General features: G+C 41.6%; 1 protein-coding gene across 14 annotated transcripts in view; it reads right to left on the bottom strand.

The window, feature by feature from the left end:
• The window catches only part of MAST4 (microtubule associated serine/threonine kinase family member 4), a 574487-nt gene that overhangs the window by 143774 nt on the left and 407228 nt on the right, over positions 1-23485 (bottom strand). Inside the window, exons 1-2 of one of the 14 annotated variants that reach the window (XM_067031063.1) lie at positions 21415-21613; positions 21218-21329 (exon numbers count right to left, since the gene is read on the bottom strand). The exons of 10 other annotated variants lie outside the window; for them this stretch is intronic. In XM_067031063.1, the coding sequence (XP_066887164.1) occupies positions 21218-21309 (92 nt within the window). In that variant the 5' untranslated portion in view covers positions 21310-21329; positions 21415-21613. Of the gene's footprint in view, positions 1-10694; positions 11025-21217; positions 21664-23485 lie in introns of those variants that run through there. 3 more of the 14 variants (XM_059062261.2, XM_067031064.1, XM_059062260.2) reach the window with 3 other exon arrangements.

Here is a 23485-nt window from a genome sequence, read left to right as displayed (position 1 = left end):
ACATCCTTGTCCAATTCCAACTCATCCTCCACTGCCAGAAATCTTCCCAATGGGCAAAGGTGATGTTATCACTGCTCTGTGTAAAACCTTCAGTGGTTCCTCCTGCTCGCAGAGTAAATTCCAGGCTTCTAGTTATCACTCTCATCAAATTTTTCAACTCTCACTCCAAGGTCTCTTTGTACAGGTATGTGTCTCTTTGCCTGGAATATTCTCTTCCATCTTTCACAAACTAACCAACCTGCTTAACTTTCCTGAATGCCTACTCTGTTACATGTCCCTGAGATGCTCTCAAAACTCTTTGTATTCCCACCACCACAGCATGGCTAAGAGTGGGTAAGCACAGACATATAATCACACACAGGGTTGTAAATTCTTCCTAATCCTTTGTGTCTTCCTCTCCCTCTACCCGCCCCACTGCATTCCCCATGAAACTGCAAGCTTTCAAGAGGGCTGGAACCACCTGCCTCCTTCACCATTGCCTCCCCAGCACAATGCCTGACATAAAGAAGGTGCTCAGCTAATATTTACTGAATTCACGAACAAAGAGATGCAGAGGATGGAGAGCAGACTGCACCCAGCTCCACAGTCCAAGCCTCATCTCCCAAGTGAAATCTCCCCTGCTTTCAGCATATCTTAAACTCAGAAGTCACCACGACAATAGATCTGACACTAAGGGGTGGCTTCCATGAAGTAAGGATGTTTCATACCTGAAGTGCTTAAAACAAACTGGGAGTCAAACAACTCCTTCATCCAACTCTCTATTCACTGACAATCCATACACCTTCTTTGGCCCAAAAACTCTCATGCAGAAAAGGCTTATCATTCTTAGGGAGTGTAGAGCTTCTACTTTCCATGCTGATAGGTCAAGTTTTTATTCTGAATGATCTAAAGAAAAATAGAAAGAGGCTCCCTCATCTTTCATGCAGGTCTATGGGTAGAGGCAACTAAGCATTCAGGCACCATATCTAAGACCCCATTACTAAATAGGGTTTCCTTTTGGAGTTATACCATTAGCCCATACAGACGCCATGATGTACACAACACATCTGCATTCATCTGTGGTTGTGTACAGGGATATGCATACAGCTAGAGTTAACTTTGCTTCCATGGCACAGTTGGGACTCTGATGAGAATAAAGCATACATGTATGAGCTACTGGTCAAGAAAGATATATTTTGTTTTTGTTAATAACTATATATTTCAATGAGTTCTGTACTACAAATAATTGTGAACAGTAGTCAAACCATCTATTTTAGTACAACATTAAAGTAAAAAACTGCTATATTCTATACTAATTATCTGAATTATATCATTAAATATGTAGATAAATATCCTTACACTTCTTCGGGCAATAACTCTGATAATTTTCAATAATTATATAAACATGCCTTCCTGATGAAGATAACTTTTAATAGTCTTATGTACCAACATTAAAATAGGATATATTATAGTTATTCTACTTTTCATATTTAACACGATCTATTTGCATTTTCACAAATAAAGGTAACCGGCTAATTTAAACCCAATTTCTTTTCACAGGGAGTTCATTTGCATTTGCATTCAGAATTAAAATATAAGGTGAAGTCCAAAGATAAGGAGGGAAGGAGTCCTTACCATCCACATCTGTGTCAACTCTGTGAGTCACTGAAAAATGATGGATTGTTTTTCTCATCTCTTTTGAACATAATTCTGTGGTCTCAAGTATTACAGGAGGGAAAAATGTGCCTAAGGGGCTATAATTTACAATTATTCTGTTTCATGCTGATTAGCATAAACGATCATGATAGAAAATTACATGCAAACCCTAGAAGTCAATAAAAGATATTGATCCATAGCAACACCTGAAGGAGGAAAAATCGCTTACTGCTTGTGCTTCAAGCTTCCTATCTAATTTGGTAGAGGATCTTTTAACCTGAAAATGAGTCCATGTTTACAAAGCATTTTTATGGTCACATGAATTACCTTTCACACAACTAAATGAACAAATCAAATCACAACACTTTGCTTCACTCCTAGGTCTGTTGGACTATGAGTTTGAACCCAGATTAATGCAGAGGCATTTATAATGCAACTGCAAAGCCAAAAAGAATCTCCCTTTCCATTTGCAACCAATATTTTGAAACGATGCTGAATTAGGCAAGTGGTGTGACATGTAAAAGCATTTATAGTTCTCTTCCCCCCCCAAAAAAAATAATTTTCTCTCCAAAATGCAAAGTTGAAGGGGGTAGGTAGGTAATGAGAAGAAATGGCTTCCATTTTCTGAAAGAATCAGGATGAATTTTGCTTGCCACTCCTCTTTTTTTTTTTTTAAATTATTTTTTATTTTTTTATTTTTGTGATATGCGGGCCTCTCACTGTTGTGGCCTCTCCCGTTGTGGAGCACAGGCTCCAGATACGCAGGCTCAGCGGCCATGGCTCACGGGCCCAGCCGCTCCGCGGTATGTGGGATCTTCCCGGACCGGGGCACGAACCCGTGTCCCCTGCATCGGCAGGCGGATTCTCAACCACTGCGCCACCAGGGAAGCCCGCCACTCCTCTTATGTAGAACATACTTAGACCTTCAGGATTAAAACACTTAGAAAGTCTAGGAAAGAAAACAATTTCAAGACAAGTAAATGAGAAGTGTTTTATCACTACTATTCCTTAACTTCTTTTTATTTCAAAGATCTTACTTTCCAGCTGGGCAATACAATTCCAGCCTAGTATGTAGGTAGGAGCAGCACACGATTTCTGTGTGTTCATGGTCTACTTAATTAGGGGAAGACGTGTGGTTATGACAAAGAGATGGCAATGCTCTGATGGCAAGATGCTGGAAGATACAGGTTCCTCGACTGTAAGTAAAGGACACAGCTTAATACACATAGAACAGGGATACAGTCTCATTCCCACAAGCCCTGGTTTTAGGGTCCCTCCAAAGGGAAACGACCAGGGTGACAACTGTTTCTACCACTCCCGTGTTATTGTTTCCTGACCTTCCTAGCTACATGCTAAATAAAAGCAACATATGAAACACAGGAAATTTCTCACTGCTTAGTTATCAGGTAATAACTAGGTGAATCAAAGGTTACTTTTCTGGTATAACATCCCCTTAATTATGTCAGTGCCCCAAATCAGTGCTCTGATAAACTCAAAGGCCATCTGGGTCTTTCTCCGTACTACTAGAGTCTAAGCTGTCAGGGATGGCAGTGAGATTCTGGATCTAGCTACTCCTGACCTCCACAGAATCCATGGACATCTAAGAGGTCTATGAATAGAATTTAACGGGTCTACAAACTTGGACTGTTTTGTGGTTTTTCGCTAACCACAAACTGAAATGTATCATTTCCTTCATGTACATTCACAGCATTAGCATTCCTTTTGATTTTGTCACCAATAGAAATCACATATGTTTTCATATCATGGTATAGTTGCTGCAGATACATTAAAAAATCATTTATACTCATTACCACTTCAAAATTATGGTAGTTGGTAGACCCACCTCTAGATCTTGATATCTGATGTGCTAGTAAAGAATCACAAAAATCCCCAATTTTTAATGTTTTACTGATGGTTTCAATATAACTGGCTTCCTTTATAATTCTATACATTTTATTTTATGCACTTAAAAACATTATTCGGAAAAGTGGTTCAAAGGCTTCACCATACTGCCAACGGAATCCAGGATTTTAAAAACAGGTAAGCAGTAGAGGGCCCAGGAAATCTTGCTAACATCACACAGCTCGTTGGTGGCAGAAATGTGACTAGAAACAAGATCCCGTGACTTTGCTGCTCTTAGAGTCCTTTACAGCTGCAGCTTGAAATGACCCAAGTGTGGTCACGTGCCACCATGTAATTGTTGGCTTCTCAAAGATCCTCCTACAAATGTTTAACTAGGTCAAGGCCCAGAGACTGTAGCTTGCTAGGAAAGATGAGGGATATTTGCTGAAAGCCAGATCTATCATATAAAAGTTTTTCTAAGTCTTTTATCTCACTCTTTTTCCAGAGACTGAAGTCACAGCTCTGAGTATGGATTGAAGCTGAGCTGTAAGAAAATATATACGCAATGGAATATGGAACACAGAACACTCATAAATCCTTTAGAATATCTGTTGAACCTTCGTATTCACGAGAATCCCTAATCTCCACACAGGACATTTCTAATTGAATGATACCCTTGCTCTATTCAGCCTAGTCTCCACAAACTTCGTATGCCATCTATGAGGCGGCATTTAGGTGACTCCAGGTGTTCATCAATAGCATACTTTGTACCAAAGGGTAGATATGGCTATTTATCAGTGGTCATTTATGAGCCCACCAAGTACTAGCTGAGGGAGGGGAAATTATCAAACTCAAAAAAAGCTAGTGCTGCCCAAGGTCACAGTATGGAGACTCAATCTTATTTCACACACAAATCAGATCAATTGAAGATGGAAATGCATAATACATTAGACAAAGAGTTTCAAACCTTGATAAAAGTAGACCTTGGAATGTGCATTAACAGCAGTTTGCAATAAGTAATGTTTCACATTTGAACATTAAATGTGCTGAGGAGAGAAAACAAATAAAAAAATATCCAATTGCTTTCCTGAAATATTGATGACAGCACAGTAAAAGTTCAGAGCAGTAATAAAACTCCAGGAGTTATTTGCTCCTATAACAGGGTCTTTTACCCTATACCTCGCCCCTGCTGCCTGCCTCCCTCTAATTCCCAAGTTCCACAGAAGGAATTTTGATTATTTTGGAAGTTTTTCATCCTAAAGTATATGCAATGTTCATTCCAGACCTGAATCTGGCGATGATATACCCTCCTGTCATTTTTTTTTTTTTTTTTGCTAGAGAAAATATGGAACACCAGACCGCCAATCTAGCAATAATGTACCATGTGATATGAGAGTCACAAACTTGGAAGGAACCTCAAGTAGACATAAAAGCTACTTGGCACTATGTATCAAAATTCATAAACATGTTCACGTCACTTTGGCCTGGAAATCTCTATTCTGGGAATTTATCCTAAGGAAATAGCTCCAAAAGACAGAAAAAGTTGTAAGCTCGGATATGCTCACTGTGGAGTGCTTTCATTCAATAAACCTTTATTAAGTGCCTATTATGTGCCAGGCACTAGGCTGGCACAAAGTCTGTGCTTCAAGCCATTCACAATCAGCTGGGAATTCAGAGAAGAATACACAGAATTATGACATGTTGGGATAAATGCTAACGGGCCTGTACAGAAGCACTAGAAACACTAAAATGTGCTGGAATAGGAAGGCGAAGAGTCTAGGAGGAATTTACAAAATTTTAGATAATGCTTTTAAAATTTATTCCCAGTGTTATTTTTAAAGTCGCAGGGAATGTTAAATGTTTTAAAAATCCCTTTACTATTCTGAAAAAAATTCCTCAATACATTTTTAAAAATAAAAAATAACAAGAAAGCCTAACAGCCCTCAAGAGCTTTTAGAGGCCCTCAATCTTTCTCTCAACCACATGTGGGAGGTGGGGTGCAGCCATTGATTGCCAAGTCCTCACTGGGCTCGTGCCACCAGTCTATTCCCCTTAGTCTTCTATTACACACCAGGGTGTCCCTCATCAAAACTGCGGAAGAACCCTGAGTTCATTTGGCTTAAAACACAAAACAAAATAAACCCCACATTTTATCACTGCGGTGAGAACTTTCTCTTTCAAACAGCCCAGGGTCGCTGCAGAAAACTCCTGCTGTAGGAATCCAGAAGGTCCTTTGCTAAAGACAGCATTTACAATGTGTTATGATTTTTAGTGTATTTAGAAATGAAATCAATTCCACGGTTTGAGGGGCTGTGTTGGGAAGCTTTTGAAGAAGTGTAGGTTGGACACACCTACTGATTCATTGGGAGAAATAATTCAAACTAAATTGGACATGCTGCAATCTAAAGAACAATGACTTTATTTACACTTGGATTAGAGAAAACTCTATTCCTGTAACGAGCACGACACGCAGTGCAAGTCCAGGCACGCTATATCCACATCAGGGTGTGGGAGCCATGGAGATGCCTCTCTCAGCATGTTCTGGCCTGAGTCATGGCTCACGGTTTGGCCATACTCCAGAAGTGGGCAGGGGCTTTAGCAGAATCACTAGAGAAGGGCACCCCAGAACCGCCTTTCTTTAAAGAGTGCCTACAGAAGAAGACTGAACTTGAAATAATCCGTGGGAAGAAGGTGAAATGAACATTTATTGAGTGCCTATAGTTGCGAGGCATTACCCTAGGTCCTGGTTTGGCAAAGATTCTCTGTAGAGGGCCAGATAGTACAGTACATGTTTTTGGCTTTGCAGGCCAGAGTCTCATGTTACAACTACTGGATTATACTGTTGTAGTACCAGCAGCCATAGATAATATCTAACTGAACTGGTGTGGCTGAGTTCTAATAAAGCTTTATGTATAAAAACAAGTGATGGGCTGGATTTGGCCTATAGAATGTGTCTTGTCTATCCCTGATCTGAATGTTTTACAATTTATCTTATTTAAGGCACAAAAAATGATTTGTTGGCTATTCTTCCTACTTAAAGATGAGGAAACCAAGTATTAGAGGTAAGTTTACCTGCCGAAATCACATGTCTAGTTTGTCACAGAGTCAGAATTCCAACCAAGGTCTCCCCGCCCCAAAGTCTGAACTCTTTCTACTATAGGAACAGGGTCTGTTAGGATAAATACAGATAAGGAAGAACAGCCAATGTGAAGGAAAGAAGGAAAAAAAGTCAAGTCTAAATCCTTTCTTTCATTTAACATTAACCGATCTATGCCCGACTATGACAGCAAAAATGCTGGTAAACAGAGTTACAGGTAAAACATTCCTCCCAAGAGAAGCTTCTGGAATATTCAGTACTGAACTCCTTCATAACCATAAGGGAAAAGGAAGCAAATCTGTATTACAATGTGTCAGATTATGGCAAAGCTAGAATTCCTAACTAGAATTCCTAGCTAGAACTCCTAGAATTCCAAACCGTCCTGAGAGAATTTTGTAAAATAACCTCACTGATATTCACATATTCAGTAATTCATTCATTCCATGCCCAGACAGCACACTTTATAAATGCTTTAAAAAAGGACAGGGTACTTGGTACTTCAGGAACTTTGAGTTGGAGGCAACACACAGCACTAAATAGTTAATTACCTGTTGATATCAATTGTCACTGAGTATGAAAAGAAACTATAGGGGTGATGCACACAGCTCAGTGCCTGAAAATCAAGCGAAAACAGGCAACAAAAATGAGTGTGCTTCTTCTCCTGGTTGAACCTTATTCAAGGTTCTCCCTCCTTTTATTCCCCTTGAGAAATGAAAGATTCTGTTTTTAACGCCGTCGTCCTAATTTGGAACCTGGAGACCAGGTTCCAAGTTGCTTACTAGCTTGAAACTTTGGTACCTAAGCATCAACTTCCTCATCTTACAATGAGGGGGGTTGACTAGATGTTTCTGAAGCCTCTTCCAAGTTAAGGCTTCTATGAATCAGTTTTTAAAAATATGATTCTGGAATGCCCAACTTAAAAAAAAGTACCCTGGATGAAACTTAGATGTCCAGATATTTTAATCCATGACATAGAGTTTTTACATCCTTTGAGTATGAAAAAGTTTCAATTTCTAAAACCACCTCCCTTAAAAAGCAGAAAGTGTCACTTAGAGGGTTGCACAATTTATTTCTGAAAATTAAATGATGATTTTCCCCAAAGGACAGAGGGGAAAGGAAGATGTGGAGTAGATGGATTCATTGTTCCCCTACGGAGAAAAAATATTTCTACACCTTGCAAAAATATATTAATTGGCCTGCCATCTGGCAAGCCTGCTCACACACATAAGGGATAAAGTTTAGATCTTGAGGTTTAACGTTGAAGCCTGTGGGGAGATGTTAATTGGAATTTGAGTTAGCAGGAATATTTTTAAAGGGAACATTTCAAAAGAGATCTGAATATAGGGGGAAAAAAACAGAACCTAAAATGTGAGACCATCCAAGGTGACATCACAGGCGTCCATGGCCTCACTCACACTCTGCACACCAGTGAGCCAGTGTGGACACTCCCACAATTAGGTGAGGCTGTGCATTAGCGGGGCAGCTTTCACAGCATGATTTTGAATGTTTCCCGACAACTTTACAAATGATCCCCCACCCATACCTTCGTGTACATTACAAATATTTTTCAAAATTTCCGGAAATCTTACCATTGTAAAGGTGGGTGTTTAAAGGAACCTCTTTAAGGGAAAAAGAAAGCTCATCAAACAGGAGGTTCAATAAAATATGAGTTTTGTGGTATGTACATGCACATGTGTGCACACATACGCCCAGAAAAAAAACACGTGGAAGGATAACCCCATATTTTTCATAGTGGTTATATTTAAGCACTAGAATTTGGGATTTTTTTTTTTTTTTTTTTTTTTTTTTTAAATATGACTCAATGTAACCCTGTATCCTGGCTGGCATCCTGGAATAGAAAAAGGACACTGGGGCACAACTAGGCAAAACATAATAAAATATGGAGCTAACTTTTAAAAGGCAGAGGGTGGACAAGGGAGAGCCAAATAAAACATCTTATTCAAATCCTTTATTAGCATTATCAAACAATCAAAAAGTACCTAAAACTTTTTAAGTTTCTAAAACTTTCTATATCCTAATTGTGGTGATAATTTGTCAAAATTCACAGAACTGCACACCTATAAAGGATAGTTTTACTGTATGTAAACTGTATCTCCATAAACCGTGTCAAAAACAAAACAAAACAAAACAAAGCACATCTAGCTGCCTGGACTTTTTCTAGAGTAAATTAAAGTGGTAAACCCTGTGTCAGTATGAATCTGGATTAGTGGCCGTGAAAAACACCTTCTTCAATATTTAAAAAATAGCACCTGAAGGAAAGACTTTTTTTACTCCATCCTTAGTAAGGAGCAGCCATTTCTCAAAAGCAGCTCACATACTGCACCACTGAGAGCTAAGACATGGCCAGTGAAGGATTTTTCTGGTTTAGAGAATTCTGGATGCAATGTTTATGCCTTTTGCATGTTGTAGATTGTTCATACTTTATTCTCATACAATTGTTTTAAGCATAGCAAAGCAGTCTTAGTTCTCTAAATACTATGATCTTCACAGAGTCTTAAATACTTACTTATCTTAAATAGGTATTTAAGTCTCATCAAACATCTCTCTAAAAATGTAGTTAGCATTAGCATATTTGTAGTTAGTATTAGCATATTCAAGAGAAATTATTGTAGTTTTAAAACGTGAAGATGAAGCCTGTAAGCAATTCATCTCTAAAATCCCAACAGCTCTTTCCTGGCATTCACACTGTACTGCCATGTAAGATGCAAGAACTTTTGTCCCTTCTATGAAATGAACTATATGCTCTACTACAAGATTGGCAAGGATTTTGAGATGAGTGCATAATAAATACACTCATGTGAATGCACAGGATTTCAAAATACGTAGAGAGAAATCTCAGCAAAATAAGCACGGGTGCAGTGTAGTGTTATTCATTCCAAAGGCCTGTAAGATAGCAGCTATTCAGAGCTACACCGTAAGTGAAACCTCAATTTCAAAAGCACAAGCCCACTCAAATACCATTATAAACTGTGCTACTTTACGATGGGGGAATTACAGAATACATATACAATTTCCACTAATGGGAAAGAGAATCAGCAGGTGGCATTTTAAAACAAAGTAAAACCTACTTCTGTTTTTCACTCTCTTCCCTCAAGCAGCAGGTGGCATTTCTATAGCAAAGATCAAGATTATCGGGGCTCGATATTCCACAAATACCTTTGAATTGCCAGGAGGCTGATGTATGATAAAAATTAAGTGACTAAAATCTTACTTTACAAATATTATTTGCAATAATTAGAATATTGTTGGAGCTGTTATTTCCCTTGGAGGTAGGATAGTGCAGTTACATCTTTATCTGGATTTACCATGAACTACTGGTAATTTGGGGACAATTAATTAACTTCTCTAAGCCTCAATTTTTTCATCTGTTCAACAGGTATTACATATACCATTAAATGAGACAACATACACCAAACTACCTCAACAGATATTCTTCCTCTCCCTCCTCCTGTGCTGATGTTGGTAGATCTCCTACTGGTTATTACATGTTTCCATAATATCTGTCAACATCACTTTCTAACCCCACTTGAACAAAAGGACCATGTCATATATATCTTTGTTTTCCAGGTGATAATCATAGTCCTGGTCACATAAAAGGTACTCAATAAATATGTGGTACATAAATGAATAAATAAGGCAATGCGATAAATCCACAGGCTTTGCCCACAGAAGTCAGACAGAGTCAAACTAGGTTATTAGGTTATCAGCTTTCAGAAGGTGATTCAGCCTCATCCATGAGCTACAAAGCAGGAAAAAGGATCACACAAAGATACATAACTCATAAATAAGCCCCTCCAAGTATTTTTAAATGTAATCACCTTCCCATGTTTCAGAGGTTAATCCCTCTTGGCTTCTGGTTTCTCTATTTTTTTGGCACAGTTTATAAACATTTGACTTCTCTTTAGTGCTTTTAAGGCAGCCAAAGACAAGGAATTGAAAGAGAAGCTGCATGGCCTTCAGGACTGGGGGCTGCCCCCTCTCAATCCAATCCCTAATACATCTTATGACTAGAAGGCAAAAACAGAACAAAGCAAAGCAAACCAAAATCATTCCAGTCTAGCATGACTTAACACAGAGTTTAAGATATATATATACACACCTGGAACTTCCCAACAAAATCCATAAATGTTGGGCCATGAATCCCCTCCAAACATGTTAGTTTCTTATTAAATAGATTTGAAATCAAACCTGTTAAGTGACTGAAGGAGCAGCTACAAGCCACTGCTTGTGAGACACACCTAAAAGAATGGAAGGTTTGAAAAGCGAAGCTTGTTTCCTCGGCTCCAGGCTGGGCATTTCACTTACATGGGAACTAGAAAACTGGCTTAAAATGAGAACTATAATCTTTCTGGAACAATAGGTCATGACGAGCTTCCTTAATGCCAAAATAAGTGCTCAGAAGTGACTTCTGCTAGCTGAAAGAAAGTGTAAAGGGCATATATATTTACTCTGGCTTGAATACAACATTTCTGAATATGTCTATCAGTGCCAAGAGTCAGAACACTTTTCTTTATGGATTTCAAACCTGGGACCCATTAAATGGAATGTTTATATTCCTCCTGAGGAATGCCATCAGAAAGTTGCATCATATTAATATCTAACCAGTTCAAGTATTTGTACCTTTTGATCCCAAGATCACCCTAGGTCTTACACGAAAAGGTAGAATAATTTTAAGGTTAAATCTCAGAAGGTAAAATAAACCACAATTTCTCTTGTTTAAAGAGTTTTTTGGTTTTTTTTTTTTTTTAAGAAGCCATCAAATGATAAGTAATCAATAACAATTTCAGAGAAAACTGAAGTCTGCCTGCCAAGAGGGCATCTTGGCAGTAGCGATGCTGGTAAAAATGACATCAAAATCACTAAGATCCAAGAACTGCACTGAAGGAAGCAGAGCTCTGATCTTGAGCCTGGATTCCTATGTTAAGGAGGCTTATAGAAACCACTATTGATTTTTCACCTTAAAAATCCTAGCTTTCCATGGCTAACTTATCTAAAATTGACAGGAGTCATCTATTGAGAAAGAACGGTACATACAAAGTTCACAGGTCATATAGTAAAAATGAGGTAACTTTTATTCCTTACTAATTCTGTGGTCCAAACATCTAACCCCAGACATCAAATCCTAAAACATACAGGAAATTATAATTCATAAACATACTGGCTCATTTTGCAGAATCCTCATCATCAACTATCACCTAAAGCACCCCTGAACTATCCCATACTCTACCTGTCCCACCATGGCCATTTGAATCAAAAATTTTAAATTCCTTTGCTTGGGGACCTATCGTTTATGGAAAATGCAAATTCACAGTCATCCATAAAACCTGCCAAGTCAGGTGAGTGTGCCTATCAGCTGTTTTGCCACCTGCCTGCCCTTTGGAGCAGTTAAGCAAGGGTAGGCTAATTTTACAGTGAACTATTTTTTGGATTAGCAAATAATTTGTGTTTATATACATGGGTCTAGAATGGAGAATACCAAGAGGATAAAATTAACCTTTACCTAGAAAAATAAACTATCTGACGTGGCTTCTATATCTCCAATGCTCAGTGTCTGACATAGGTAATCTACTGGGAAAAGTCTTCAATTTTTGTATCAGAAATCTTGACATTAGCCAACTGAAAGTAATATTTATATAGGAGTTATAGCTCAAGTTCCAAGATCAACAAGCCACTCCAGATCAGACTTAAGAAATAACATTACATAATAGTCACTTAATGGCCATTGTTTTACAGTAACAAAGGTTTCATTTACCGTATTTCCTAGAGTGCTTTATTCAGCTAGCAGCTTTTCCCATGACAAACATACTTTTTCCCCTTAACCCCTTCATCTACCTGTAAAAGTAAAATATTTAATAACTATAATTTCTAATTAAAAGATACCCATCATATAGCACTTTAAAAGATAGGAATATTAAAGGGACATTGGTGATTTTTATGCAAGCCACAGGTTCAGTGATATTCTTCAGATCCAGTGGTTAAGAAATTTGGCAGTGGCTAGATGATGTAATAGTGACTCTCAAGAGAGATGTTGTAAGGTCCAAGTCAGGGTCCTGAGACATCAACATGCAGTGTAATGTTTAAAATTAGACAGAATAAAGCACGGCAAGAACAGCTTCAGCAAACACTCAAACACTCACAGGGCAAAATGGGCCTGGTGGATCCATCAGTTTTCCTCCCTTTCTGATTCTACCACCCTAGGAGACTTCACCAAGTTTTACTCGTTCCTCATTCCCTCCACCCAGGTGATTCACTCAGAACCTAAAAGATTATCTCCAAAAGCCATCTCCTATATGAATTTCCAAGTCAGGTTAGAAAGTTTCCAAAGACATGGAGTTCCATATAGATAGATAAATAGATAGATAGACAGATAGATATAGAGAGATATACATATGGATTTTACCTGCAATTAGTTTCCCAAGAAACCCCAAACTAACAAAATCAGAATCACTGATAAATGTAAATTCCAAAGTCAGCAGACTGTAGAAAGCCCCCAGGTTCTATGATAAAGCCAGTGATGGAGGAGCTTAAGATAAGATAAACATTAATGACTGTCTATTCTTCTTACCAATTTACTTTACCTTCAAATGCTGATCAAAGCCTAAATCCTGGCTTGGGCCTTTTTTCTTTAAAACAAAACAACATGATGTTTCAGTTTGATATTGCTATAATTACCTCTCTAACAAACATATCCAATAACCATTAGTGTAGCTAAAACTCCCACTGGTCTTCTCATGCTATTAATAAGATTTAAGGTCAATATTTTCAGAATTTAAAGCCAAGTTCCCAAGGGAACTTTCCTAACTACCAAGATAGAGGAAAGAAAATAAAGAAAGTATCAGAACAAGTATTAATAACCACGTGAACTTTTTATTTAGAGATATTCCTCTAGTTACAAAATGTACCACGGGTCACAAAAACCAAGTGTGCTGCTAGATATCCAAGGCTTCTACCAATAGAGGTTGACTTTGCTTTTAATAAATGGTTTTACACACACCCTGTGCCTACTTTCATCCAGGTAGCCCCAGGACCATTTTATTATCTTGGATCTCCCATTACCTTTCAAAGGGATTACTCAGTTACCATGATGTCACTCCCAAATGACTAGGTTACACGTAGTGAAGACAGCTCAGATTAAAAATAGCTTTGTACAGGCTTACTCACACTGAGAGCTGGGTGTGCTGGAGAGTGAGGCAGGGGTTCAGAGCCTCTAGTCCTGAGCTCCCTGAGAAACCAGCCTATATCCATCTCAACCTACACAAGGACGACTCTCCCAAAGTCTTCCAAATAAAGCCCTACCCCAAGCCTTCTTCTCCATGAGCTGTCTCCACAAAGGGGAGATTTCTCAACCCCAGCGTCTGTCAGTTTTTAGCCCAGAGGGCAGATGGTTTCTATCTTGAGGCTTAGGATTCCCCTGTTTTAAAAGTATCACTTGGGCTTCTGATAACAGGATAAATGCGTAAAGAGAAGCAAACAGAGCCATAAAAGCATATAAGGTTCACCCCCCTCACTGTGAACTTACTGACACACATATACCCCTTCCAGTGTCGACCAGGTAGAGCAACGAACAGCCCATGCGTCCCCAGGGAGCATATGCCCCCCCCCCCCATTCTAAAGCTTTGTTTTTAATGGACTTCTTTTGAAATCTACTTTTTTTTTTAAGGTCTCACACATTTTTCTCTCTCATTCCTTTCCTCCTCCCTCTTTCTGCTTCTCTCTTCCCTCACAAAAGACCTATAAATGCAAGGGGCAAAACAAATGATCTGTCATCTCCTGTTGTAAACCTCCCACTAGAAGCTTAAAGCAATATTTCTGAGATGTGCATATTCTGGCTCACATCCTTTGCGTCTGGCCAGCCCGAAGACCCGGAGAACACGCTGCTCTGGTGTGGGGCAGCCAGGCTCTGCACACAAGTCACTCAGAGAGCTGCTGGGAGCTCCTAACCTGGGGTCTCGGCGTTCTCCTCTCCCCCAGGGCTCTCCCTTATTAGGCTGGGGGAGCGGTGCAGGAGTGAGGGCCTTCAGCACCAGTGCCAGTGTCAGAGCTAACTAGAGACAAGATGAGAGGATGGAAGGGCGAGCCCCACCGTGACGGGCAGGCCTGTCCCACCTGTGGAAAATGCAGTCCAGAGCGTGAAGAGAGGAGAAGGATGAAAGGAAGCAGTTATGAAACAGGCCTGGGCAAAGCAAGGACTGGGAGGAAAACGGGTGCAAAGACTCAGGGAGGGGCAGAGCCTGCAGGTCAGGCGTAGAGAGGATGAGAGCGCGGATGTGAGCGCCAGGTTTCAGCCACTTGTGGAACAGGCTGGAGGGGCGGGGCGGACAGCGTTCCCTCCCTCCATCTGTACTTGGCTCACGTTCAGGCTCAGGCAGAGTCAACGAGGGGGCAGGTAGGGGCTAGAGACACTCAGCGGAGCAGCTCCAACTGTAAACATGTCAGAAAGGAGATACTCAGGAGACTGGGGAAAGAACTTGAGCTTGCAGAGGGGAGGGGAAAGGAAGCTGTCATTGCCTGTTTGGGTGATGAAGCAGACAATAAAGTGAGCCACACTGAGTAAGGGGATATGATTCAGGGAAGAGGGCTGACAGGCCAGCTGGGAATGTGCAGAGGCTGGTACACAAGGATGTGTGGCTGCTGCGCTTAGCTACCCACAGAGGGGGGGTTGCCACCCATGGTCTCCAATGCCTCGCTGCACTCCTGCTTTCCTGGCTCCTCCCGACGCCCTGAGCCCACCCCTCTGCTGCCAGGGTTCACGCTGAAGTCACCAGGACCCCCCAGTCGTCAGCCACAACGCACACCACGGTTCATCGCTGTGGAGGAGCAGTTGATCATTCTGTCGGGATCTCTCTGAGAACACTCGGCTAGCTTCCTTCCCTCTTACGGGACTCTCCTCCACGTCTCCCTTCCGGTTCCTATCTGCATCTGCCCACTCCTTCAATGGGGCATCTTTAGCTCCCCCACAGATTAATCTAACGTATTTCTCGTGGTCCTAATGAGGACTCCCAAGCCTCTTATCTCTGGTCCAGCCTCCTCGAGTGCCCCGGACCTACCATCCAACTGCCTGCCTTGAGGCTCTTTCTTTCTTGCCGCAGAGCCTTGGCTGTTCCCAGATGCCTGCTCCCAAAGTCTTCCGCCGAAGGCTCTTTCTCATCCTTTAGATCTTCTCTTGAATATCACCTCTTCAAAGACCTTCCCCGACCACATGATCTAAAGGAGCCCCCGCACTGTCACTCTCTCTTCTCAGCTCTTGCGTACAGCCTTCAGAACACAGTGACCACCGCTTGACTTATTTAGATGGTGGTTTATTTGTGAGGCCCAAGCATTCTGTCTGGTTTACCTCTATATCCCTGGCCCAGCACAGGACACTGGTGCTGTGGGTACCAGCTGAACGAAGGAATGGACGCTCCACGGTACTCAGCACACAACAGGTGTTCAATAAATGTGGATGAAGGAGCCTCTGGGGACACAAGGGGCGAGTACAAGTACTTGTGTCTTATATGTGCAGGTGATTCTCCATTTCCCTGGTTCCCCGAGTAAAAACCCCCAGGGCCACTGTGGTATCTTTCTTCATCCCCCAGAGCCAACAGCTCATCACCCTCTCCCAATTTTATATCCTTAATATCTCTCAAGGCGTAATCTCACCACATTATTTGCTCAGGCCTGCAAAACCCTTTAGAAACGCTACTGCAATAACTTATTCATTGGTTTCGAGGTCCCGCCCTCTCTCCTCAGACCTAAACTCCCCAAGTGCTGCTAGACATGTCTCTCTCCCACTGGATAAAGGCCAAGCTCCCACAAACACCAAGTGTCTCAACGCTCCTCCTCAGTCATTACCCACGACTCATCCCCTTGTTGTAATGACAGTAACCGTATTAATAGTTAGGGTTTATTTATAACGCTTTTCGATGTGTCATTGCATTAAGCATTTTATACATATGAACATATTTTAACCTTTATACCAATCCTATGAGACAAGTAATTTACCTGTCCCTACTTTATAGACAGAGCAACTGAAGTCCAAAGGAGTTAACTTACTCAGTATACAATATCACACAGTTAAGATTCGAACTCAGGTAAACGGGTTTCAGATCAATCCTCTTAACCATTGTGCTCTATTATATACCCTCTTTAAACTTGATGCTTCAGCAGTACCGAGTTATGCTTCTGGTTCTTTATGCTCCAGCAATACTGAGCTATGTATAATCCCTCGAATTCTGTTGTTGCCAAGGCCTCCATGCCTTCGTACACACCATTTCTTTTGCTTCCTGGGAAGGCCTTGTCTTCCTGTCTGATAAATACCAACGTACCCTTCAAAACCTCCCCAAGGTTTTCTATCTGGTGCATCTCCGGCTCCTCTGTACCTGGTAAATACTTCTTGATTGCCTTGGTTTGCAATGATTCAGCTGCATGTCTTCACTGAAGGCATGCCTATGGCTTTCAGCTTTGGCTCACAGTACCCAGGCAAACAATAGATGCTCAAGAAACGTGGGTTTAACTGGGCTTTCTGTAAAAGGGGTAAGTACGGGTTAACCGATACCTAACATGCCAGGGCAGGAGAGAAGCATATTGCATGCTTTTTAAAGACATATATTCATGCTCAAAACAAAAGAAAAACTCACCAAACACTACAGATGTAGTGTTTGTTCTCTTCTTCTGAAGAGAAGATGCAGTGTGCATAAAAATTCAATGCATTCTGACATCTACAGCAGTTAAAGATCCCTGAATGTACCTGCTGTGCATTGCAACTGCTGAGTAATGTGAATTTAGCAAAAAACAAAGCAAAACCAAAATAAACTTTTATCCCAAGGTTCTCAGAAAAATACATTTGGAACCTCTCTCAGAGTGATGAACTGAGTCACAAACTACCCAATGGCCTGGTAGGATTGTATTAACTTAGGTGTCCCTGAGGTTTGGACATTATCACTTAAGCCCAAAGAAAACATGACAGTCTTCTGACCACTGAGGTTAAAAATCCAGCATCTTCTAGAGTCTCTAGACTTCAACAAAACTAAAAGTGCACTTCAAAACTAAGCAGCGAACTAAGCCGGTGAGCCACAACTACTGAGCCTGTGCGTCTGGAGCCTGTGCTCCACAACAAGAGAGGCCGTGATAGTGAGAGGCCCGCGCACCGTGATGAAGAGTGGTCCCTGCTCGCCGCAACTGGAGAAAGCCCTCGCACAGAAACGAAGACCCAACACAGCCAAAAATAAATATAAATAAATATTAAAAAAAAAAAAAAACTAAGCAGCGACATTTATAAATCAATGGTGGTCCTTTCTTTACAGTGAGACATAGAGGAGATATAAGTCCAAGAGAAGTTTGATTCCTTCTGCCTCAAAATTTTTAATCCAACGGGAAAGGAAAAGATGTTACAAACAAATAGGAACATAAAGCAGGCAAACTAATTCCCATCCTACCTTGCAAGGGGATCCTGAAGTGAATGGAGAATCCGCAGGTCTGTGAAACTCATAGCCTCTAAAACATGCAATTCTTACTTCAGCTTAAAACGACACATTTTCGTTTAAACACCCTGTTTATTCAGCCTAGATTTCTGTCCCTCAAAGCAGCAGGTGAATGGCTGTATTGAGACTACCTTGAGGAAATGAAGGAGGGGGAGAGGTAGGCAAAGCCCATCATAAAAAAAGGAACCATTACCAATGGAAATGTGAGCTTTACAGCAAAACAGCAGACAAAGTCAATGTGCATCCAGACAACCCAGTGTCTGCCGCAGTCCAGGCAAAAAGGAATGAAGGGAACATTATCATCATTGGGACGCAGCACAAGTAAGCCAGGTGCATCAGGACCTGTTTAAGAGTCTAGGCCTGAGAGTCAGTCTGTAGGTGCCTTTCCCCAAGAACTCAGGGAGTTATGGGCCCATGCAGGGCTTTGAGTTGGAAGAGAAACCTTAAAAGTGTTCCCATGAGAGGGCAAACCAACAAACCAGAGCCACGCTAAACTGGCAAGGCAGATGAGATGCAGCAAAAACCCAAAGTCCACTGTGGTGACAATTTCTACCATGATACAGATTTAAGGGGAGAGTCTGAAACCATTCAGACTCTCTTTTGTCTAAGCGTACCAAACATCCTACCCCTAGGAGCTCCAAGATGCTCATTCACAGGCTCAAAGCTGGATTTTACTCTTTGATAGACCAAGAAGCTGATGTAAAGAAAAGGTTATGATGAAGTCCTCTGGATTACAATGGAATCAGAAGAAGCAGCTGGGATAAAATATGCAAAAGCAATGATCTGTCGAACGAAGTCAGCAAATGTGCAGAGAAGCAGCCAGGCTTGGGCAGGAGAGCTGTTCCAAGGGCTCAGGCACGTTCAGCTGAGGATGAGGCCAAGACACCCTCACCTGCACAGTGGGCACACCCTCAGTGAGGCTGATAAAAGGATCAGGCTACTTGGGAAAGGAGAGGTCCTTTTAAAGGGGCAGATTTAGGGAAACTGATCAGTGCTGTAAGAAACAGGGTTAATGTGGCACTTAACGAGGAAAAGGATGTAGAGCAGTTAAGGGAGGTCACAGAAGGGGAAGAGTCATACTATAAGCATACGCTTCATGTCCTTACGAAAGGACACAGAGCCAGAACTGATCACTGTATAATAAGAGAAAGCAACGGCCACGTACACTGACCCAGAGAGAGGGACACCTGCCCTTCACCTTCCAGAATCTACCTAATAAATAGAAAGCAGTTCCAGCCCTGTGAGACCTGTAAGTAGATGTATCTAGAGATGCTCTTCAGGATATATATTTCCAAACTCCATGAATCCAGGAAATCCCAAATAACAAACAGGCTGCGACAACCTCTACTCTGAGAAGGGAGGGAAGAAATTCCACCTCCCTCTCTGTATCACTAAACTGAAGATACGGGCCCATGACTTGGGGAATGGACACAGCCCTCCCACACCCTCATTTGGTTGGGAAGAATCCAAGTTCCTTCACAACCTAGGCTCTCTGCCATTGTGAGCTGTCTAAAATGGAGTGTTCTGGGCTGGATAGATATTGCCCTTAAGGCCATGGTCAGACCAGCCTGAGAATTCTTTATGCATTTGACTCAATAATAATATCAAACAGGTAGGTGCGGGGAAGAAAGATTCCATATGCTTTTCAGTTTCAGACACACAGGTGTGATGCCAGAGCAGACTTATCGCCCCAAGAAGTGGTTCCAGGTGAGAGTAGCAGCTACATCACCGCCAGGGCTACATCATTTAGACATATTTAAGGGCTCCTGACAAACAAGTTATAGGATTTACTGCCATGAGGAGTAGGGGCCTGGTTCAGGAACAGTAAGTATCTCTTCAACTGATACGTTGTTTGGGGGGTTTGGTGCACGGATGACACAGCCTGTTAAAAAATGACCAACACCAAAAGAGTGTCTCTGAACATTATAGCAGAAAAGTACAGCCACCTTATTTAAAAAGCACAACTTTAGAATCATATGGTTTAGTAGCACCAATATTGTTCAAGTTGCATTAAAAGGTAAGTATAACTTAAAAATCGACACAATCATGCTCACTCTCTCTCTCTCTCTGAGACACATACACACACACGTGTTTGTTTGTGTATGTATAAACAGCATATGTCAGGGTATTCCAGGATGCTTCTGAAAATTAAGAAATACCATGAGAAATGTCATGGTAAGTTTTCCAAAGTATTATGTATTTTCACTTATGCTACAAAAAGTTACAGGTATAACCAAACAGAACGACCCATCTCCATCTTCCTGTGTTCTTTAAACACTGGAGCATAGAGATGAATCTCCCAATCTGATAGCCAAGCATCCTGTTTATTTGCACCCTTGCCCTCGTGCATGTTCACGTGTATGTTCAAGGCAAGTTTTGAAGAAAAACAAAGAATCTATATTTACACAACTCAAAGGGTGTGCCCCTCTAAAACCAAAATCATGCCACTTGTCTGTGCTGGACACAAATGTGGAGAGAGGAGAAACACCTGCTTTAAAATCATTTTCTCTCACCCAAGTGTCAGCAACTAACTCTCAACTGTCTTTCAATTGTGGCATGAGCTTCACCTTGATTTTAAAAGTCTTTCTTCTTTTCACCTATTCTAACAAATATATGTTACAAAATAAAAAGGCCAGTCTATTTTTAGAAATAAATGTCAGCAAATCAATTTTTAAAAATGCAAAGTTATGCAGACTTTTCTCTTTAAGCAGACAATATGAAACAGACACACTTGAGCTACCTTTGAATCATACATTTGCATCGTATAAAGGTTAAATATTTCATAGAGGGAAGCATCTGAAAGGCTCTACACAAGAGCAGCAGAAGCTCCAATGCCTGAGTGAATGAAATGGATAAATGATCAGATCAAAGAGAGGGAAAAAGTATCTCTTCCCCCTTTCCCTTCTCTCCCCACCACTCACAACTCGAGGTCTGATTCTCCACATTTCTGAACAACTCCGAAAAGCACATTCATCAGCATGACCCAGGAAAACCGCAGAGGAGGTAACACCTGAACCAGGGCCCCCCAGCAGAGTATAAACTTTTCAAACTGTCACCCAATCAACAAAACCCCAGTTGCTAAGGGGGCCCAGGCAGCCGGGCAGCCTCCTAAGCCAAAGCATTCATTCCCTCTCCAGGCTAAAAGGACCCCCAAGTCTTTTACCTTTGTGTTCGCCGAAGCCTGTTCCCACTCCTCAAATGAGGCAAAGTAAAGTTTGAGAGCACAGTCCAAAAATTGGGGTCAGACATATCCATTTCTTTCTCGCTTCAATTCACTGTGGGTTCAAGGCCATAAGACCAAAACGGAGAGAGGAGGGGGAAAAAAAAAAAGGCAAAAAAAGATCCCAATTATCTACTCACTGCCTCCAGAGGAAACGTGCTGCGAACTGTGATCTCTCAAGAACAACTTGGAGCGTGAGTGAGAAGTACCCGTCCTAGCCTTTAATCAACACACAGCTATGTCTCCAAGGTTCAGGAAACTTGTTTCCTCCTGGGTTTGCCCTCTCCTGGTCAGCCCTGGCCAGCTATAAACAGTAATTACAAGAGTTGGGCCGTGCGTTCGGCTCAAAATGTTGTCTGTGTGTGATTCAGTCCAAGGTACTTTGTCATCTGTTCGGCAGATACCATTTGCAGCTCCTGCGGGGGGGTGGGGATGGGTGGGGAGAGGACTAGTTTAAGTCTTTGGTTCCGGGAGGCTGGTGCTTATCAGCAAAACCATTCAACATCCGAACATGCCCAGTGCTGAGTTTCCTCTCGGTATCTACATACAAGGAAAGGAATGTAAATGGAAAAAGCTCCTCTTCTTCGCCCCTCCTCGAAAAAGGGAAACTTAAAAGCACTTATAGAAAGCTGGCCTGTTGGCGGACTCCAGCGGACACCTTTGTGCAGCCTCAGCGGGAAGGGGCCAGGCGGCGGGACCGGTCCCCACCGCAGACACTCCCCATAGGAGCGGGGCCTCATGGGAAAGGGAGCAGGCGGGACCTGTGCGTGAGCCCAGGAGGACCGGGACACCCTAGCATCTCCCGCCGCCGCACCCCCAGCGCGGAGCCCCTGGTGGATCGGTCCCTCCAAAGAAATAAAACCCAGCGCGATCCGGAACCCGGTGGAGAGTGCCCAGCGCACACCTGGAGGCTGATGCGTGATTCACTGAAGACTGGATCACCAGGAAAACACTACAAGAAAAGTCCCTCTGCCGAGGGACGCTGTTTGTCGTGTAAGAAAAGCACGCCGAGGGAATGCCACACTCACCTAAAACCTCAGTAAACTGAATTTATGAGTTTACATCCATTGGATGAATCGCTACAGCGCACACCTGTGGCTTCACCCTCTCTAGGGACTGGTCAACCACTACCTGTGAAGATACGACCTGGCACTTAGTTAACCAATGCTAGAATCATTTTCCTGCCATGAGTGTTAAGACTTTGAAAGGAAGGAATGAAGGGGAGGTTGAACCAATGTTACTGTTATTCATTTGGAAGAAAGCCACAGGATTCCAATAGCTCCCCAAACCCACCAATGCTTATGATTAAGTATATTAAAAAAACACTTCAATTTAAATTAGCTACTTTAATCTGGTGTAATATGGCAAGAGATAATAATTTTTTAAAAAATGTTTAAGCAAAAATAACGTTTAAAAAATGGTTTAGTTCAACCAGTAAATACTGGAAACAAACTTGCTTATAGAAATATATGGGTGAGGAAAAAGGGGATGGGGGGGTCAGCTGACAAGGGACGGGGCTAAACAAAGAACAGGAGTCTACTATGAGATGATGCTCTTTAATTCTGGGGACCCCCAGAAATATTTTCATCCCAAGCACTCTAAGAATTTCTGATGGGCCTCCTCAGATCCTTGAAATCTACAAAGGTAGACAAAGAAGACAATATTTTCTCAATTTTACATGGCAAAATACACTTCACCAGATACTTAGGGACTTGGTCCAATATTTTTTGCCCCATACTAAGCCATGTCTTCTCTTAAAAAAATGCTTTTAAATATTCAAAAAAAGTATTTTTTAAAGTCTGACACAAAGATAGTACCATACTCCAGAGCAGAGCTTCCCAACCTCAGCACTGTTGACATTTTAGGCTGGATAATGTTTTGTTTGGGGGACTGTCTTGTGCATTGGAGGATGTTTAGCAGCCTCCATGATCACGCCCCACTAGATGCCAGCTGTGATCATCAATAATGTCTACAGACATTGCCAAATGTTCCTTGGGGGTGCGAAATTGCTCCTGGTTGAGAACCACCACTCTAGATAAAGGCTTTCTCTGAGATAGGTAGTATAGAGCATTGCTTAAGAGCAAAAATCTTGGGTTTGAATTCTGCATCCAACACTTACTGTGACCTGAAGCAAGTCACTTAATGTCTGCCCATTTCCCCTATTTTTATGGGGTCCATGATAGGACCAACCTCTAAGAGGTTCACACACAT

The sequence above is a fragment of the Kogia breviceps genome, chromosome 4 (genome assembly GCF_026419965.1).
Source record: "Kogia breviceps isolate mKogBre1 chromosome 4, mKogBre1 haplotype 1, whole genome shotgun sequence".
NCBI classification, from domain to species: Eukaryota; Metazoa; Chordata; class Mammalia; order Artiodactyla; family Physeteridae; genus Kogia; species Kogia breviceps.
Note: the sequence above shows the minus strand (reverse complement) of the source record. Positions and strands in the feature narration are given on the sequence as shown.